This window comes from Watersipora subatra, chromosome 7, assembly GCF_963576615.1.
Source record: "Watersipora subatra chromosome 7, tzWatSuba1.1, whole genome shotgun sequence".
Classification (NCBI taxonomy): Eukaryota; Metazoa; Bryozoa; class Gymnolaemata; order Cheilostomatida; family Watersiporidae; genus Watersipora; species Watersipora subatra.
The window spans coordinates 47,729,417-47,747,082 of NC_088714.1; the positions used below are offsets into that span (position 1 = coordinate 47,729,417).

General features: G+C 37.3%; 1 protein-coding gene across 1 annotated transcript in view; it reads left to right on the forward strand.

The window, feature by feature from the left end:
• The first annotated feature begins 368 nt into the window (after positions 1–368).
• The window catches only part of LOC137399321 (protein Smaug homolog 1-like), a 28,767-nt gene continuing 11,469 nt past the window's right edge, over positions 369–17,666 (forward strand). The window contains exons 1-10 of the mRNA XM_068085388.1: positions 369–592; positions 3,126–3,349; positions 5,354–5,484; positions 7,493–7,590; positions 8,661–8,842; positions 10,133–10,219; positions 13,576–13,758; positions 15,241–15,366; positions 16,200–16,309; positions 16,714–16,813. Of these exons, the coding sequence (XP_067941489.1) occupies positions 489–592; positions 3,126–3,349; positions 5,354–5,484; positions 7,493–7,590; positions 8,661–8,842; positions 10,133–10,219; positions 13,576–13,758; positions 15,241–15,366; positions 16,200–16,309; positions 16,714–16,813 (1,345 nt within the window). The 5' untranslated portion in view covers positions 369–488. The remainder of the gene's footprint in view (positions 593–3,125; positions 3,350–5,353; positions 5,485–7,492; positions 7,591–8,660; positions 8,843–10,132; positions 10,220–13,575; positions 13,759–15,240; positions 15,367–16,199; positions 16,310–16,713; positions 16,814–17,666) is intronic.

Consider the following 17,666-nt stretch of genomic DNA (forward strand, 5'->3'; position numbering starts at 1 on the left):
TGTTGACAGACAAACAAAGGATGTGTTTTGTTGTGTTGTTCAAGCATGAACACTTGGCACTGTTGGCACATTTCGTGCTCTCAGAGAAATGTTGGCACACTCTTCAAGCCAGCATCTCATCTCTGTAAACATCTAACCATAGTAATGAGACATGATACACCATGTTTATGTTAGAGCACGTTAATGTGTGCCAGTGATGTAATTGGCTGTGTACCATGGCAACCATATGTTCGTACGCTTACAGCGCCTGATTAATAGCTATCTTGATTCATCAACCAAAACATGGTAATTTCCGTCTGCTAGTTCTCAAGCATTATTTACTCGCTACGCCTTCTTTCGGGCGGTCGCTTTCTTATCAGTCGCTTTCTTATCTTGTCTTGGTGTTTGATACGAATTGGTAAAATATCGGACTATAAGAGCTGCCGTGGCGCTGGTTGTCTCGGCTTCTTTTCTCTTGATCTCCCTCCAGTAAACGTGTTTGTGTCAGAATGCGGATGTTAATTCGTAGAGCTAGTGCCACGAGTAACATTATAGATTCGTCGATATCTGAGGTTGGCGAGGATGAGCAGGCTCATGGCGAACCTCTTCACATGTAAGTCTTCAGGCCTTTCACGGGAATGCGTCGGTTTGTTTACTAGGATAGGCTGTCTGCTACATGCGTGGTTCACAGTCGTTTAACCTGAATTCTGTCACATTTTGCACACTGTAGTCGTTAGCAGATTGTTGGAAGTTCAACTGTAAGTTACTCTTTTTCTTTACATTTCAGCGTAGGTTAGTTTCGTGTCTTGCTGTCTCAAATCAAAGTCTGAAGTACTGACCTTGATAATAATATTTTAAAAACATAGTTGTTTGTCAAGACACAACATTTCCTCGTTTCTAAATGGTCAATTTTTCTTTTTCATGTCGGTGGCCATTTTACTGGTTTTTTTATTTTATATGTGCAGTCTGTTTAATTTAACTCACCGTTTAGCTTTTTTATACTCGTTGTCCGTGTTCGAAAACTGTCAGTTGCAGTTCGATACTATTTGCATCTTAGAAGTTTTTATCACCATGCTCTAAGCTAACTGTCTGTTTAAGTTAACAAAATTTTCAAACACTTTGTTTTTTAAAATGCATGTTTTAATAGATTTACTAACTATACTTTATGTATTAAAACCATTGACTTAGTTTATATCAAGATACTATAACCTATCCTCAGCACTCTCAAACCATTTGTTCCTTCTCTCCACCTGCTCTCTCTGTTCACTCGTCAAACAATCTGCTCTAGGTGATGTATGTTTACAAGTAACTACTATAATAGCGACAGCGGAGGTAAAATAGTCAACATTTGAAGCAAAAACTTTTAATCAGAATAAGCTTGCTAATATTTTTCATTTGTAAAACTGTTCTATCATTCATCATATAAAATTATTCTGTTTGGTGCCCATGCCAGTTTGACAGCTCTGATGGAAATGGATACAGTGGTCGTTGATGCTGACCATGGCGACTCCGCCTCCAATCATTCTCTCCTTGACCATTCTACCTCTCCTACCAAAGTTTCTCCCTTTGCTGCAAGGAGTGTCAGCTTTGGGTAAACATCTCTTTTCTTTTCCTAGCTCTCTCATCAAACTTTATAGCTAGCGTTACATTCTCTATAAACCTTGTAAAACTAACGGTAAGTCAATAGTCTTTCTCACCACCCCTATCATTCCTTTGCACCAAGCATATCCTGCAACTCTCCACAGTTCGGGGAAATAGTGCCTTGCAGATGACTATTGTTAACCGTTTTTAAGTTGCCACAATCTACTTTCCTTAGACTTTTTAAGAAAGCGGTGAACAATATGTCATATTGGTTTAGGGTTCAGACATTCAATGATTTGTCAATAGTCCGCCATTCGTTTGCTTACGAATACTGCAAGGTGACTGGAAGTAGCAGAAACACCATTTTAGCGTTTCCGATGCATTCTTTGCAGTATAAATGCTTTGTTTTGCAAAAGCCGACAACCGTGTACTTAGTTTATTAATTATTATGTTATTTAGTTTTTAAAAGCCAAGATCTACTCACCAGTATTTTGAGCCTCACACAGATTTTTCTTTGTGAAAAATGTTAGTTTTCTAGACTTGCAGGGTTTCAGGCTTTGCACTTGTGAAATTTCTACTACAAAGCAGCCGATATTCTATATTTATTTTAAACACTAAAGTTCCTTGTCTCAATAGTTAAATTTAATCAATGATTGATATTAAACTTTATTAAACTTATTCAATGATGTCATAACATCTGAACAGGTCTGCCTAGCAAGATTATCCCGATGGCTTTGGTGTAATTAAGATGTTTGATGAGATTAGGTATGTATGTGAGGGTAAACTAGGGTATATAAGTAACTGCTGGAAATGTCTAAAACTGTCCTTGGAATGGCCTACCAAAACCTCCAATCAGGTGCTCCGCATTTTTGTGGTTATCTCTTGGCATTAGGCTTTGAATACCTGTTCTGTTCTTCACTAAGTTTTAATGTGGCCATGATTTATTAAAATATGTTGCTACATTCTATGCACAATTCCTCGGTAGAGCAGAGCTGTATAGGTGTGAGGTGTTCGAGGCCTCAGTCTATTCCATAATAAAAACTGGTGAATCATTTCAAACGTTTCTATGCGATATAAGTAGTGTATTTTTTAGTTTGCTGAAAGATTTCAATGGTTTGACTTTGTACATACATATGACTGCATTATATTAATCAGAACAGCTCATAGGTGTGTGATATATCTACAGACTAGGCTTTGATGCATTGGCTTGCTTCCATTTCCTTACCAAATAAATATTCAACCAAATATTGCCTCCGGTAAACTAGTAATAGATCGAGTTTGCTTTTTTAATTCATACCGTTAACACAGAGCTTAGTTTGGCTGTCTGTATCTGAACTATATCCTAACTATTGTTTACTCATACCAGGCTAGCTGGGAATCAAGCATCTGCTTTTACTTGACAACCAATTCATCCTTATCAATGCATTCTGTCTGGCTCACTTTCTTAATAACACCAGGGTAGCTCTCCTAGTCTTAATAGCTTCAGCTTTATATCTGATAGGGTCTGTTAGAAACACAGGCTAAATGACACTCTCTATTTGTTGCGTTGTCTCTCTGTTTCGCAGGCTACAGAGCATGTTGAAAACTGAGACTTCACAGTTCAAAGAACAGCTAGCTACAGTCTCCCAGTGGTTTCAGCAGTGGAGCGATTGCGAGCAGACAATCGGCCTGTGTACATTGCTTAAACAACTCGATTCGAGGCAGGCGAGGTTTATAGAGCAACTGTTACAGGATCTCTCTTCAACCGATCCCAACCTTGAGGATCTCGAGCTACAGGCGAACAGTCTCGGTAGGATTTCCTCTTTGTCAACGCTTACTGTCGCGGTAGGTAGTGGGATATGACGTGAACCGGTGAACATGGCAGATGCGGCGGAGGAGTCGCCTTAATCTGACGATTTATGCGCAAAAGACGGTTTTAAGCGTAACCGCAAGCCACGCACACGAGTTGATGCAGTTATCTGTCAAAGGCTCGGAAGGTTGATGAATATCTAAAGTTAGTTATGATATGCTATTGTTTGGTGTTCGCTTCAGGATACACTGATAGAGCTGTTCATTGCTCACCTTGTGCAGATGGTTTGGCTTAGTAGCTTCCTTGACAGGGACTGACTCGAGCAAACTAAACACTAGAGGGGGTAATGTTTAGAATATAGCTTGTGTTATTAATGACTTATTTAGTGAGTCGAACGAACTGGCCAGAGAAATCTTATTGAGCCGTTATCGCCCAAATAAAACTAACATTTTATTTCTTCCTCACTTTCGCTGGCGATTTGTCCAAATGTGATTTGGGCAAATGGGATTTGGGCAAATGTGATTTGGGCATATGTGATTTGGGCATATGTGATTTGAGCAAATGTGATTTGGGCAAATGTGATTTGGGCAAATGTGATTTGGGCGTTAGTAATCAGCTAGTCATAATAAATGCACCTACCACTTACACATCAGCGGGTTTAACTGTAGTTATTAGTTACTGTAGTACTTTTTCCGTATTAAATTTGGTTTATTCGACATGTAAAAGTTTTATATCTTTTGTGAAATTATTGGTCGGCTGGTCAACATTCTGAGTTATGGAAATCTTGATGCGTTTCTCAAAAAGACGATTTAGCTACATAACAGTTATTATTAATCTAAGCGAGATTATGCTTATATAAGAATTATTTTGTATCGCCCGACACAAACACCTTGTACTTAATTGACTTCCTTGGATGAAGTCCAGCTCGTACTGAAACTTCAAAATAACCAAAATATGTAAATTTTATAAAGATCAACTCAGATGACTTCAGATCACTTCAGATGACTCAGTCACATTTCTGGTATGGTATTAAAACTAGTAGAGTGTAGTCAGTGTTTACTGTTACACTGTGATAGGCAGTGAGGGACAATACAAGCGTGAAACGGTTTGCTCAACGAACCGTGTACAAGATAAAATATGGATTTGAAAAGAATGCGCTTCAAATAAAAGCCTTTCGTTGTCTTTCATAGTTAAATTTCTGGCTTGCCGTTCATTTTCACATATACGTTTGTTATGAACTTGCAACAAATTATGTTTATATTTATATATGTAATTGTACAGTTGTATTTACTTAGGCTTTTTGTCTACCATAGGATCGGAGTTGAAAATCTGTTATTTTAAGCAGCAAGATATATAGTTGATCATTTACATCTTATTTTACAAATTGTTTGGATAAGAAAAGTGATTTGCTAGTTATGGTAGATAACCACCATGGATGATCCCCAACAGTTTCCTAGTAGGCCTATATTTAAAAACAGACTAGTTGGTTAACTGGCTTCCGTTATACCCGTTATACCTTATTCATTAGTAGTGTCTGTGAGAGTTTTTTGTTTGCTGATTGACAAGCTGATAAGATTGCCAGCTATAATACATGTTAGCCATTCAGCTGCCGAATCTGTTTGCTTGTTGGCACATTCGTTAATTTGCTTGTTGGCGTTTGAATAACTTCCTTCCTGACGGACATTTTAGTTAATCCGTTTGTTGATTTTCGCTTTAATTTGCTTGTTGACAATTAAGTTAGCTTGCTTGTTGGTTAAGTTAATTTTCTTATTGACAGTAATTTTAATTTTCTTGTTGGCCGTTCAGTTAATTTGCTTGTTGACTGTTGGGTTCACTTGCTTGTTGCTTTGTTAATTGGGTTGTTGACAATTCAGTCGATTTGCTTGTTGCTAGTAAATCAATTTGATAGATAAAGTTCAATTGCTAGAAGTTAATGGGTAAATATGCCAGCTTGCATTGAAGTTTGTTGCTTTTCTAGTACATGTAGTTTTTTTCTTGTTGCAGAATTTGTAAGTTCCCTCGACAGCGGCCAGTTCACACAAGAGGAACTTATCCAACAACTGCTCAAGCATTTTCCTCTCCTTCACTCCGGTAACACTAGCGTCAAGAATGAGTATCTCAAGGTCATTCCCAAGGCAAGTATTCATCGGCCATAGTATATAAGCCAGTGTTAGGCCATTTTGAAAAAGCCTGCCAATGATTTTTCAAATGTTGGTGGAAAGTTGAGAGTATTTCCAGGTTGTGTGTGATCAGTGCATTGAGATAAAAATGAAAGTTTGAAGTTTGACCAAGGCGAATGGATTTTAACGTAATTTTAATGTGATTTCAAGCGATTTTATTAGGACCAGAGCACACTAGACGTATTTTTAAATTTATTCGACGATTTCATTGTTGTAGGCACAGCAGTCGAGGAGAGTAGCTTGCCAATTATATTTACTGACTCTTTGTAGCTTGGGTTTCCAGTCTTTTATGATTGGCCCAATGATAGCTAGTTATATATGTTTTCATATGAAATACGCACTGAATTATGCCGGACAAAAATTTCAAGTCAAACTCGAGCTGTTTTATTTGAAAACCATTTTAAAGCTATAAAGTTATTTAAAAGAACTCGATTTTTTTTGCAAAGCTTATAACATTAACAAATATGTAGAAATGTCAATGTCCTTCTCCGGTGTACTTCTAAATAAGGTCGCTACAAGGTTGACGTTACTTGAAACATTTCATGAGGTTTCTCCTATTTTGCCTCTAGTCTGCTCTGCCCATAATTTGATTTATTTGATCATCTCGGCTTAAGAAGATTATATGGAAGCGAACATGCCAATTTCTCTAGACTAAATCCTTCTGAGAATTGGAGATTAACCCATGCTAAAGTTGGTTGCTTAACAAACTAATTGTTTGTGTAGGCAGTAGGGTTATATTAAATGTGTCTGTCTCATGCCTTTTCACCTATCTCAGTTAATTCACAACAACCCTTTCTAATTTTTTTTCAAGTAAGTGTATTTGTCTCAGTACGAGAAATAAAATGTTTGTATATATGCTCATAAAAAACTGATGCTTACTGATAAATACATGAATACATGTACATGTATATAAAATTCATAAATAAAATAAAAATGTAAAACCATGAAAATCATATTACTTGGTAAAAACAAGATTAAGATACGATATACACTTGGATCTAAAACAGTGTTTGCGTAGGTTCACTCTAAATTTATCACAGACAGATGTTCTGATGGTAGCTTTGTCAAAACTAAGATTGGTGTGGCTTCTGATGTCATTAACCTTAAGCTTTTTATGGCTTGGCGTAGTCATATAGTTGTTGGATTACAATAATGGCAATTTAATTACACCTTCCCTTGTTCGTAACGACCTGTTACGTATTAATTTATATACAGTTGTTATGTTTGTCTGGTCTGAGTTGCTGCCTCTGTTTTTCTTAATAAATGGGACAGAGTCACGGCGGTTGTAACAGTGGAGAGTGGCATACCAATATGAAAATTTTTGAGATTACGTGTTGTGTTTCTTTGTCTAATCATAGCTAAGGCTTTTAAACTTTCAACCACAATCTGCAACTTGTATTTTAAAGCCAGCTCTGTCAAAGTACTGAAAGTTGTCTCATGGTTAACTTGTAAACGCTGTTAAAATTCCTCAGAAGGAAAATACGTGCGAAATAAAGTCCACTAGTTGGTATTATTGTAATAGTTAATATCGGCTATTGCGTTCAACTTGCAACGCTATGCGTCTTTATCATGTCAGCCTCCGCAACTATAGACATCATAATCGCACTTGTGCTTGATCTGAGCGTTTTAACCGCAATTGAGTTTTTTCAATTTAAATCTTGAAACATTCTGGTAGTCAGATCGCCTCAAACATCAAAAACAATCACAAATGATAGAAAAATATCGATACTCTCTGATGAGTCTACTAAAATTTAGTAGATTTCTTTGTACTAAAAATTCATTGTTGAGACCAGCGTTGTTAAAATACTGAAGCGAAATAAGTAAACATTCTTATTATATTTTTACATAAGCCAGATTTTTATACGTTAGGTGAGGTTAGATTTTTGCAGCTGTCAGATTTTTTGTTGGTCGAGGCAGATATTACTTTAGCTTGAGCCCCTGCTTATTGCTCAGCCTTTTCCAGGCTTTCTCCAACTCGGTAGCAAATGGAACTAAGGTGGAAGACTGCAGGAAGTTGCTGACTTACACCCTCGTTCACCCGGCAGTTTCAACAGACGAGAGGTTTGTGATTATATTATTATTATACTGTCTTTTGTCGCCCACCAACACGGCGGCAGCTTTTATTATTACATTTTTATTGTTGTTGGAATTAAACTCGCTGACAAAATAAAAATCTTTCTCGATTTTCATATGAAACTACTAGTTGAATGCTCGGCTTAGCCCGGATTTCAAAAAAATCTTTGCATAGAAAATTTATTTTTATTTAACGACATTTACCATTCTAACTATTAAACTTCATAATGTAATAACAGTGTTTTTATGCGGTTCAAATAAATTAAGAGAGAAAATATACAATGAGTACATGGAAGTGTGTGTATAAAAAACGTCACTGTTGCTGCAGAAGCTCATTGTGTTCAAGGTTTTGATAGACAATGCTGGTAACTCTTGATACTGGTACCTCTTGATACTGTTACTTTTTGATACTGGTACCTCTTGATACTGGTACAAACTTAAAAATGAGTTATTGGACTGTCTTTGTGTAATACATTGTCTGACCAAACAGGGAAACAATGCAGAAGCAATTCTTACTCTAGATAATGCATGTCTACGTGAAAAGTAATTAGCTTTTACAGATTCACCGGAAGTAGGAGTGTAACATCACATTTGAAATTGAAACGACACATTTTAAAATTACAAATTAATCAAATAGGTAATGGGTAAAAATGAACAAATAAGTTTTGAAAATTTTTTATAAAATTAACAATACTAAAAGGTAAATATTAATTAATAATAAAAAGTGCATATTTAGCGTGTTCCATCGCGATAAGGATATACCAATATGTAAGAGCAATAGAAATTATTAGAATGGCTTAGCTTGGTGGTTAGGCTTGTTTTTAGACTTGCGATTTGAATGTCGTAAGTTGAAATCCTCTGCAAAGCAAATTTTTCAATCATTATCTTTTAACCGCTATGACTGGACACATGGATGAAAGCAAAAATACCAACAAAAGACAAGATGCATGAGCTGGTAACACAAACGTGTGTTATGTTTTCATACGTCTTATTCAGAGTTTACATACCATTGGCATAGTTTTGTCAGTACTGTATTGGCAGTTGTCTCCCCTGTACAGGGCAAGGTTCACAAAATGGCTCGAAGAGCTGGAACATCTCTACTCGATGAAGATCACCCAGACGCAGCAGACGCACTCCAACATTCAGAGCTTATCGAGCTATGCGGAACACATTACACAAAATTCCAGCTCGCCAAGCTCTCCGCATACCCGTACCCCTACCAGCGTCTCTAAAGACCCAAGTAGGTTCTCAGGCTATTTTCTACGTGTTTAGTTTCCGTGGTATTGTTGTCCCCAATGTACTCTCTACTGGATTTACTTCTTTCTTGCTTTCTTCTTATTTATTCTATGCAATATGTCAATATTAGACTCAAAGACTTGTCACACACTGATATCTACCCTTGTATTAGACTCAAAGACTTGTCACACACTGATATCTACCCTTGTATTAGACTCAAAGACTTGATATCTACCCTTGTTGAAATTCTTCACGTACAGTAGACGCTCCTACAAAATAAATAATCCGTTACGGAAATGGTTACGTTATAGGAATTTTATGTTATACGAACAGTAAAGTACATGTAAATCGCCTAATCCATTTTAAGATCTTCTCTAACTCACTCATACGACCATTCAAAAAGGAAAACTAAACTTAACTTTTTAATTTAATGACTGTATAACTTTTTTCTTTTTTCACCGCTTACACTTGGTTTAAGATCTATGATTAGGTTTATGTTACATTAAGCTGCATTTGGAGGCGCAAGCACCTTCAATGTCACTTTAAATCGATTTTTCCCTTCTTACCCAGCAAGATCTAGGCTGCAAAGAAAAATTTGTGCTTAAAATAAGCTAAAACAAAAATATATCTCTTATGTAATAGGGACAGTGTCTGTCTGTCTGTCCGTCCGTCCATCTGCCTGAAGCCAGAGTTAGAGGTTATAAGTTCTTTTCAAAGATATTCCAAGTCATGACGGTCAGATTGGTAGACCGGCTCTAATCGATCACCTTTAGTTATTTCTGAATCATTGTGCAGCTACTTATTACCTGCGCTTTACCGACACACCTGACGATATTTAATAGAACACTAGACTGCTAGGGTACTAGTATATATAATAGAGATATCCATATACGTCATTTTCTCTCCCAAATGTGGCAAGAGAGAAAATGATAGTTTTAAGGCTAACTGGGGGGCTCGTTATTCAAATTGAATTTGAAAACTTGCATCGACTTGACTCATAAACATTATTTGGAATTTGCTATGTAATACGAAGCATATAATTTACATAAATTCTTGACGTTAAGTGGAAGTGACATAAAAGAAGGTTTATGTTATGGGAGTGTGTAGTGTATATCGTTATCATATACACAATTCCCTCTGTATATTATTATCATATATACACTCTCCTTATGCATATTGTTATCATATACACGTTCCCCTCACTCATACAGCCATTGTCTATGTATATTGTTAGTCAATCCAATCTCCTTTTGTGAATTGTTAGTCTATCTATACCCCTGACATGCCTCTGCAGGTATAACAGTCACTGACTGTGTGTTCACTGATGTGGAGGTCTCTAGTCACCACTTGCCCCTGCATGCCACATCTTCCGCTCCACCTTGTAAGTTCTACCTTTATAATCTTCTAGCCAGCCATGGTGGATGTCTACTGATAACCAAATGACTAACATACACCTAGATAAGTAATATCCACCATTTTTCAGCCTGTTACAGTATTTGCGCTATAGCTTTCCTGTTCAAGACTGAAAGATGAATTTAAAAATGATTAACATTGATTGGTATTTGAAAGAGTTCATCGAATTCTAACATTATAAATAATTGATGAAGTGTTGGCAAGGTTATACCATTATAACCTCTAATATATTGGTATTGTAGTAGGTTAACATCAGGCCTGGAATTTCATTCATTTTTTATCAGACAGCCGGCAGCGCGCTTGTACATTGTCATCACGCGTTGCTATATAATACTTTCACTACATGAACGGCGTTCCTCAATGAACGGAGTTCATAGAGGGCAGTAGGGTTCATAGAGGGCAGTTGTCCTTAGTGCTTGCGAAGGCACCTTTTTTTGGTCATTCTCATTTTTTGGTCATGATCCGTTACATACAAATCTGACAAATGAAAGATCCACAACAAGCTAAAGATGTGCATTTTTATTTTTTACCATACATAAACATGCGATTAGTTATGCACATCATAAACAAGGTATCAAATATCATTTTACAAAATTTTGCTTGTATACATAATTGGACTAAAAGTCAGTGAGTGCTGCATAGACATGTTTGATATCAGTGAGAAAAATGAAGAGGGGCCTTTGACTCCACAGTAATATCAAAACACGGTTTCCTGCTACTTACAGCAACTCTTAAAGTTCATGAAGATGAGTATTTGTGAGTCATGTTCTATGATTGCTTTTTACAAAATTCTTTGCTGAAAAGAATGAATTTACAAAAATTCTGAGATAAGTTTACAAAAATCTTTTTTAAAACAAATTAAACACTTTGAAAAACTTTTCAGACATCTAACTCGAAAGATCCACAAAAAAAACTACAAAGATCCAAATGGCGGATCTAGATCCGCCATTTGGCCATAGCTGCTTAAGAGTTTCTAGTCAGATAGATCATGGCGCATTTTTATGGAAAAGCAAAGTTTAAAGATTGCTTGGAGTGGCCCTGCTTTTGCAAATGGAGTAAGCCGCAGTGAGTTCCCTCTTACAACTTTTTCCTCACACTAGAGTTTCTTAATGCAGTGGGATAGCGCTCTTTTCGTAGTAAGAATTACTTTGCAGTGCAGAGGTAATACAGCGTTGGGTCTACTAAGCCAAAGGTCACGAGTTTGAGCCCCTTAAATAGTAATCTTTTTTTAAGCACTTTAACTACAGACTATATCATTGTTTCAGCATGACGGTATCAAGTGAGATGACAAGTTCAGGATTTTATAATAATATAGATAGCGTTTGCATGTCGCTAAATAACAATAATTTATTCTTCCAAAAACTTCAAGGAATCAGTCGGTGTGTTGCATGAAGCCAGATAAAGACACGCTGCTTGTTTTTTCAGGGCATGTTGTAAATGTCTCGGAGTATGGCATTTTACCTTATCTATATTAGCTATGGATTCTTTTTCAAGATATGACAAGGTTGTCATGCAATATAGATGCGATGTTTACTCACATTTGCATATAACGTCAATGATGGCAGTATAATATATATTAGTGAAACCCATAGATATATATACCCATAGGTATATATATCTATGGTGAAACCCGACTTGTTATAATTGTTAGGAGAATAGCATAAGTGAAAACAAGCCAGTTTCTAGTTTGTCATTTTGGTGCTTTTGGACTTTTTCTCATAGAGGGTAAAAGATCAGGATATTGAACACCAATCGCATAACCTTCAAAAAATATGGCAGAATTATGGTATTTGGAATTATGGATTCGGGTACACGTGGGTATATCATAGCTGGGATTCGTTGACTGTGCCTATTGAGAGGTCATTGAAAAGTCAGTAAAGGTCGCTGCCTGAGATTTTCTAAATAGTGCTAGTCTACAAAAACAAATAATACCTGCCTGATAAAAAAACTTCATTCGCCGACTACTAAAAATGATTTTATTGGATTAGTCTGTGGATCACTTTAGCGTAATTACTGCGACGATCTTATTAAAAGTAGCATAGAGAGGACAACTACAACTTTGTGAATACACTTTGGCTTATTCTAATGTTTATCGTATTAAATATCTGTCATTTTTGCAGCTTTGGAAATCAAAAAAAATTTGCATTTGTTCTAGTAACTGCTGTCATCTGGTACCGCTGGCAAAACCTGGTTGAAGCATGCATTTCATCATCAATCATGAGCAGTTTTTTCTGTTACCCGAACATCACGTTTTGCTGCAGACGTTGCTGCGTCTAGTTTAGCTTATGTTAAAGATACACGTGATTTTGTTGGCCGTTGCTAGCGCTGGACCTAATCCGTTCGTCTCTGATAAGATTTTAGTTAATAAATAACCGCTATCCTGTCTTGTTTTGCCTGCGGCGTTGTCACAACCATTGTATACGGGCACACTTCCTTGAGTCATGCATCTTGTCCTCATGTGCCACGTTGATTACGAGCATTAAATGGCCACAATAGGGGATTAGGAAAGCAAGGAAAACTAGATTGGAGCAGATTAGTTTTCATGTGAAGCTATTATCCATTTTAAGTTCATCGATTACCAGTTACAGTTGGTTCGATGAGGCTGCAATGACGTACATATCACAGTAGTCTCTGTTTGTTTAGCGTTGAAAAGCAGCAGTAAATTTCTATGATCCGATTTTCACGGAATAGTGTCACTCAGGTTTTAAATGCTCCACTGTTGCCGAGCCCCATGGATTTAAGGTTCATGGTTTGTACAACCTCAGAGGAAGGTTATGTTGCGAGCTAGCTGAGAATTTTATGGCCCTTTTTGAAAAGATCTTGACCCTTCTAGAAACACCGGCTGGCAAAACCCTTGGAGTTTCATGAGTATTGATTTTAGTTACATTTATTAAAAGGAACTGAAAAAATGTCTGACGCATCATATCAACTGTTGCGTGGTACATTTTGCTGTATGTAGTATGTTTTGTACATGTATATTGAATTGCTTTGTAATTTTGATGTTGCTTTGTGGGATACAGCGCATTCTACACCTTTTCTTCTTTAGACAATAAGTGTATTAGCTAATTAATATACATGTAAAATAGGTGAAAATTTAGCGTAGCCTCAAATCAGCTGCAACTAGAGGGCCCAGAGTACATAGAACCTTTGGCAAATTATGCAGTGGCGATCATTTGCATATATGTCTGCGCTAGATGTAACACAAAGAAAGTATTTAGGCCAGAGATCTGATGAGCTCTCCTGGGGGTTAGTCACGGAAGTAACTGACACGCAGACAACGTTTATACTTTTCTTCCTCTCGTAATTGTTGGCTTGTTTTGGCAGATGGGAGTAACACAGCGCATCAGTTTAACAACAATCATAGAAAGCTTTCAAGGACGAGATCCTATGCCAATCAGCCCCTCTCAGGAAAGGCTGGCAGCACTGAGTTTTCTCTCGGCCCCTCTAGTGCGGGACACTGGAGGGCGCCGACCGCTGACTCGTCCAAATGGATGCTTCCTGTCCAAGGTAGTGTCTCAGGCTGTCTCGTGGCTTAGTCTTTGGCCGAGGTCTAGTTTTTGTATGTGAACTGTAAACACTCTGCAAAATTTCTGGAACGCTGCAGACAAGTTCATTTTTGGTGAATTTTCACTTTATTAAAACATAACATTGCAAATAAGATAAGTTATCAATAGAGAGATGTAAGTTTCATTGCAAGATAAACGCGGTCAAGGTTGACAGGCCTAAGCTGTTAGATTCATTGTAAAACCCAGAATCGAGCTTTTTTTAGTAATATAACGTGGTGCAGTCTTTTGCACACACGAAGACTAGGTTCATACTAGATGGTTTACTGATGGGATAACTTTTTAGTTCATTTATTCGTAGACCATTTATTAGTAGTCAATTTGTTCATAGACCATTTATTCGTGGTTCATTCATTCTTAGTTCATTCATTGGTAGTTCATTTATTGGTAGTCCATTTATTCGTAGTCCATTGATTCGTAGTCCATTTATTCATAGTCCATTTATTCATAGACCATTTATTCGTAGTCCATTTATTCGTAGTCCATTTATTCATAGCCCATTTATTCATAGCCCATTTATTAGTAGTCAATTTGTTCATTGACCATTTATTCGCAGTCCATTTATTTGCAATCCACTTATTCGTAATCCATTTATGCGTAGTCCATTTATTTGTAGTCCATTTATTCGTGGTCCATTTATTCGTAGTCCATTTATTAGATAAAAATAGAGCAAGATTTGCCACATATTTCACCTGTTTACGCTCAAAATATGTCTTTAATAAACTGACAAATATGTAATTCAATATAGGGCATACAATATAGTAATAAGTAATTGATCCTTGGAATTATCTCTTTTCTTTTTATATAAATTTTAAATGAGTTAAGACACTAGTAGTTGGAACTTAAGATAGTGTGATTATTCTATGAAATATATTTGATCGTTGAATATTTAACACAAGCTGTTACTGAATGTGTCACTGAATCAATTTCACTCAACTATAGATGGATTGTTAGTGATCATAAGTGTAGTCAGTATCAATAGATCTATAATACCGTTTATATGTCAGACTTGTGTATATGCTCTCTCATAGTCATTTAGGGTAGGTGCAGTATTACGTACAGCCGGAGACGTGAAACTGTTTAGTCAATTGATGACAGCGAGTCTATGAATGTTTGCTCTATGCGTAGATCCTCATCGATATTACTCATTTATATTCATCTATCATCGACCAAACTTGTTGACACTCACTTTGCAATCTTCTTCAACGCTAGAACAAGTTAGCTGCATTCTGTATTTAACGCTCCTCTCAGGCAGTGCGTGTGACGGCAACCCTCACTGGTTGGAGCGTTTAGTCCAGCGACTTTTAGGATTTTGTTGCCATTTTTGAAAAAAATGTTAGAATATTACAAATGTTTATTTCACCACCTTTTTGTTTTGTAAACCGTTCCCTCGTCTTTACCTTATTTCGGTTTGGTCTTTCCGCAGACAATGCTTCACCCGCTCACTCCAACCACGGCCCTCTTTCTCCCCAGAGTTCCCTCTCCTCAACTGACAGCGAGCATGAAGGCAGCAGGGCAGGGGTATTTTACCAGGAGAACAGTGGTATGAAAGGTGAGACACGAGAGCATTGTGTTACGATTGGCAAACAGGCTGTTTCTTGTTGATCAGATTCATCTGGTTGGTTGTCTGAAATTATTCCGACCTTAAACATTAAAAGTACTCCTATGAATTTATCGGAAAACGACCTCTTTGCTATCGTTTCAGAGCCACATGTTCGTGTCATATCATTCTCAGTTGTAGTCTTGGTCACCCTCCATTGTTTCCTATCAAATTATATGCAAGCTTTGCAGTACTTTGGGATATTGCTCTTTCGGCTGACGTGTGTTAATCCTTTGTGTTGCAATTCTGGGATGGGCCTGCCTCTCACAGACACAATGATAAGCCTTAGCTAAGAGACATGAAGCTTTTGCCTGTTTTAAATAATAGCTGCCCGGTTACATTTTGCAATCAGATTTGCTTTAACAATTTTATCTGGTCAATTTTAAATAAAGATTTGATGTATATAAATTCTCCACAAGCCTAATGTGTGTATTGTGAGCCAGCGTATTAGTAGTGTTAGTCATTGAAAGATATGTAAATTTATGCAAAGGGAACTTTGACATTTTCTGTCCGCATATCATTGTGAATATAGATGATGTTAATGATTTTAAAGCTGTACTTGCTCTGGTCAGGGATCTTGCACTCACCCTAATGACCCCATGTAATAGTTATGTATAATAGTTATCTAGTGCTTGTCTTCGCTGGTCTGTCGTACCTTTCCTATTATTGAAATCATATGAATGTGGCGTGGTAAGAGATTTAGGGAACAGGTTTAACCAAATAGTAGGGCAGAGAACGGTGGGACCCACATAGTAGTATAATAGTTGAGTTGCTATTCCTGGCAGAGTTTCAAGCGTGGCTAAAGAGTTTGAGATTGCACAAGTACAGTCCCCTGTTTGAGTCGGTTTCGTATGAGGAGATGCTGCAGGTGGACTCTAAATGGCTTGAGGATCGGGTGGGTATCTTGCTTTTAGTTGTCTTGTAGCCAAGTTTTATAATGACCGGGTGTCCTTGTGAAACTAGCATTTTATAAGCGGTTTCACAAGGTAGAAGTGGTGTTGTATAGCTTTTATGTTACATCTATGGATTTTTATAGACATCAAGTATCAGTTCATAGATATGGTATTCTATAATCGCCAGGTTTTATGTTACATCTATGGATTTTTATAGACATCAAGTGTCAGTTCATCGATGTGGTATTTTATAGTCACCAGGTTTTATGTTACATCTATGGATATTTATAGTCACACATTTATGTTGTCTATGCAGCCGTGGTAGGAGTCGTTTGTCTGTGTGTACGTTTATGGTTCACACTTGTGGGTACATTGAGTCTATAACATCTGTTTTGTGTTTGGATAGCAAGTGACAAAGGGTGCAAGGAACAAGCTCGCCCAGTCGATAGCCAAACTAAGAGACAGAGCGAGTGAGCTAAGAGCGATGGAGGCAAACGTCATCCAAGGTAGGAGCTCTGGTTCAGTAGTCATACTATTCATTTCAAAAAAACCTGGATAGGCGCCAAAATCGCTTCATTCCTGTGTTTCTTTCTATTTTTACATTGTGTGAAATTTATAAAAAAATACATATTCTCACTCGTGTTTCCTATGGCATGACGAGAAGGTAATTGACTATTTAAGTAGTATTTAATGTCACTGTCGTCCGTCAATGTCATAGTCGGAGACAATAATTATGCCGTGAGCAATTTTTTTCTAAACTGATGTGAGCAATTGACTTGGTAGATAATATTATCCTGTTGGTGTAACTAAACAGGCTTCATTTGTGAAACCTGGCACATGCCCAAGGCTATACCTCTTCATCCGCCACACGTTTGAGGTGTTGGAATGGTACGATGTTGATACGTATAACATAAGTGCGTGAAGTTACTCTCTAGATGTTGTTCCACGATGAGCTGTATACTCGAGTCAATCTTATGCCAAGATTACATGTATGCGGTGTAGTGCCAGGATATACGCGCTGTTATCTGTGATTTAATTATTTATACGCCATATTATTGGCAACTTTGATTTGTTTGAACTAGTTCCCTAGCGGTCTAGTGCGGCATAAGAGATCGGCAGGCGTGATAACTATACGTACAAGTATTCCATAGGGCAGCAACTCGGTCGAGTGGTGCAGATGAAAGCGTGCCTGGCTGCTAGTCCAAATGTCTGAGTTCAAATCCCACCCAGTGCAATATTTTTTTCAGCGCCCAATCGTAGCTTCGAATAGACAGATGGCACTGCTCTTATTATTTACTAGGTTTCCATGCTTCGAGTAGATTCAGAGCTTCTTTCGCTCTAAGTCATTGAAACTGTAAA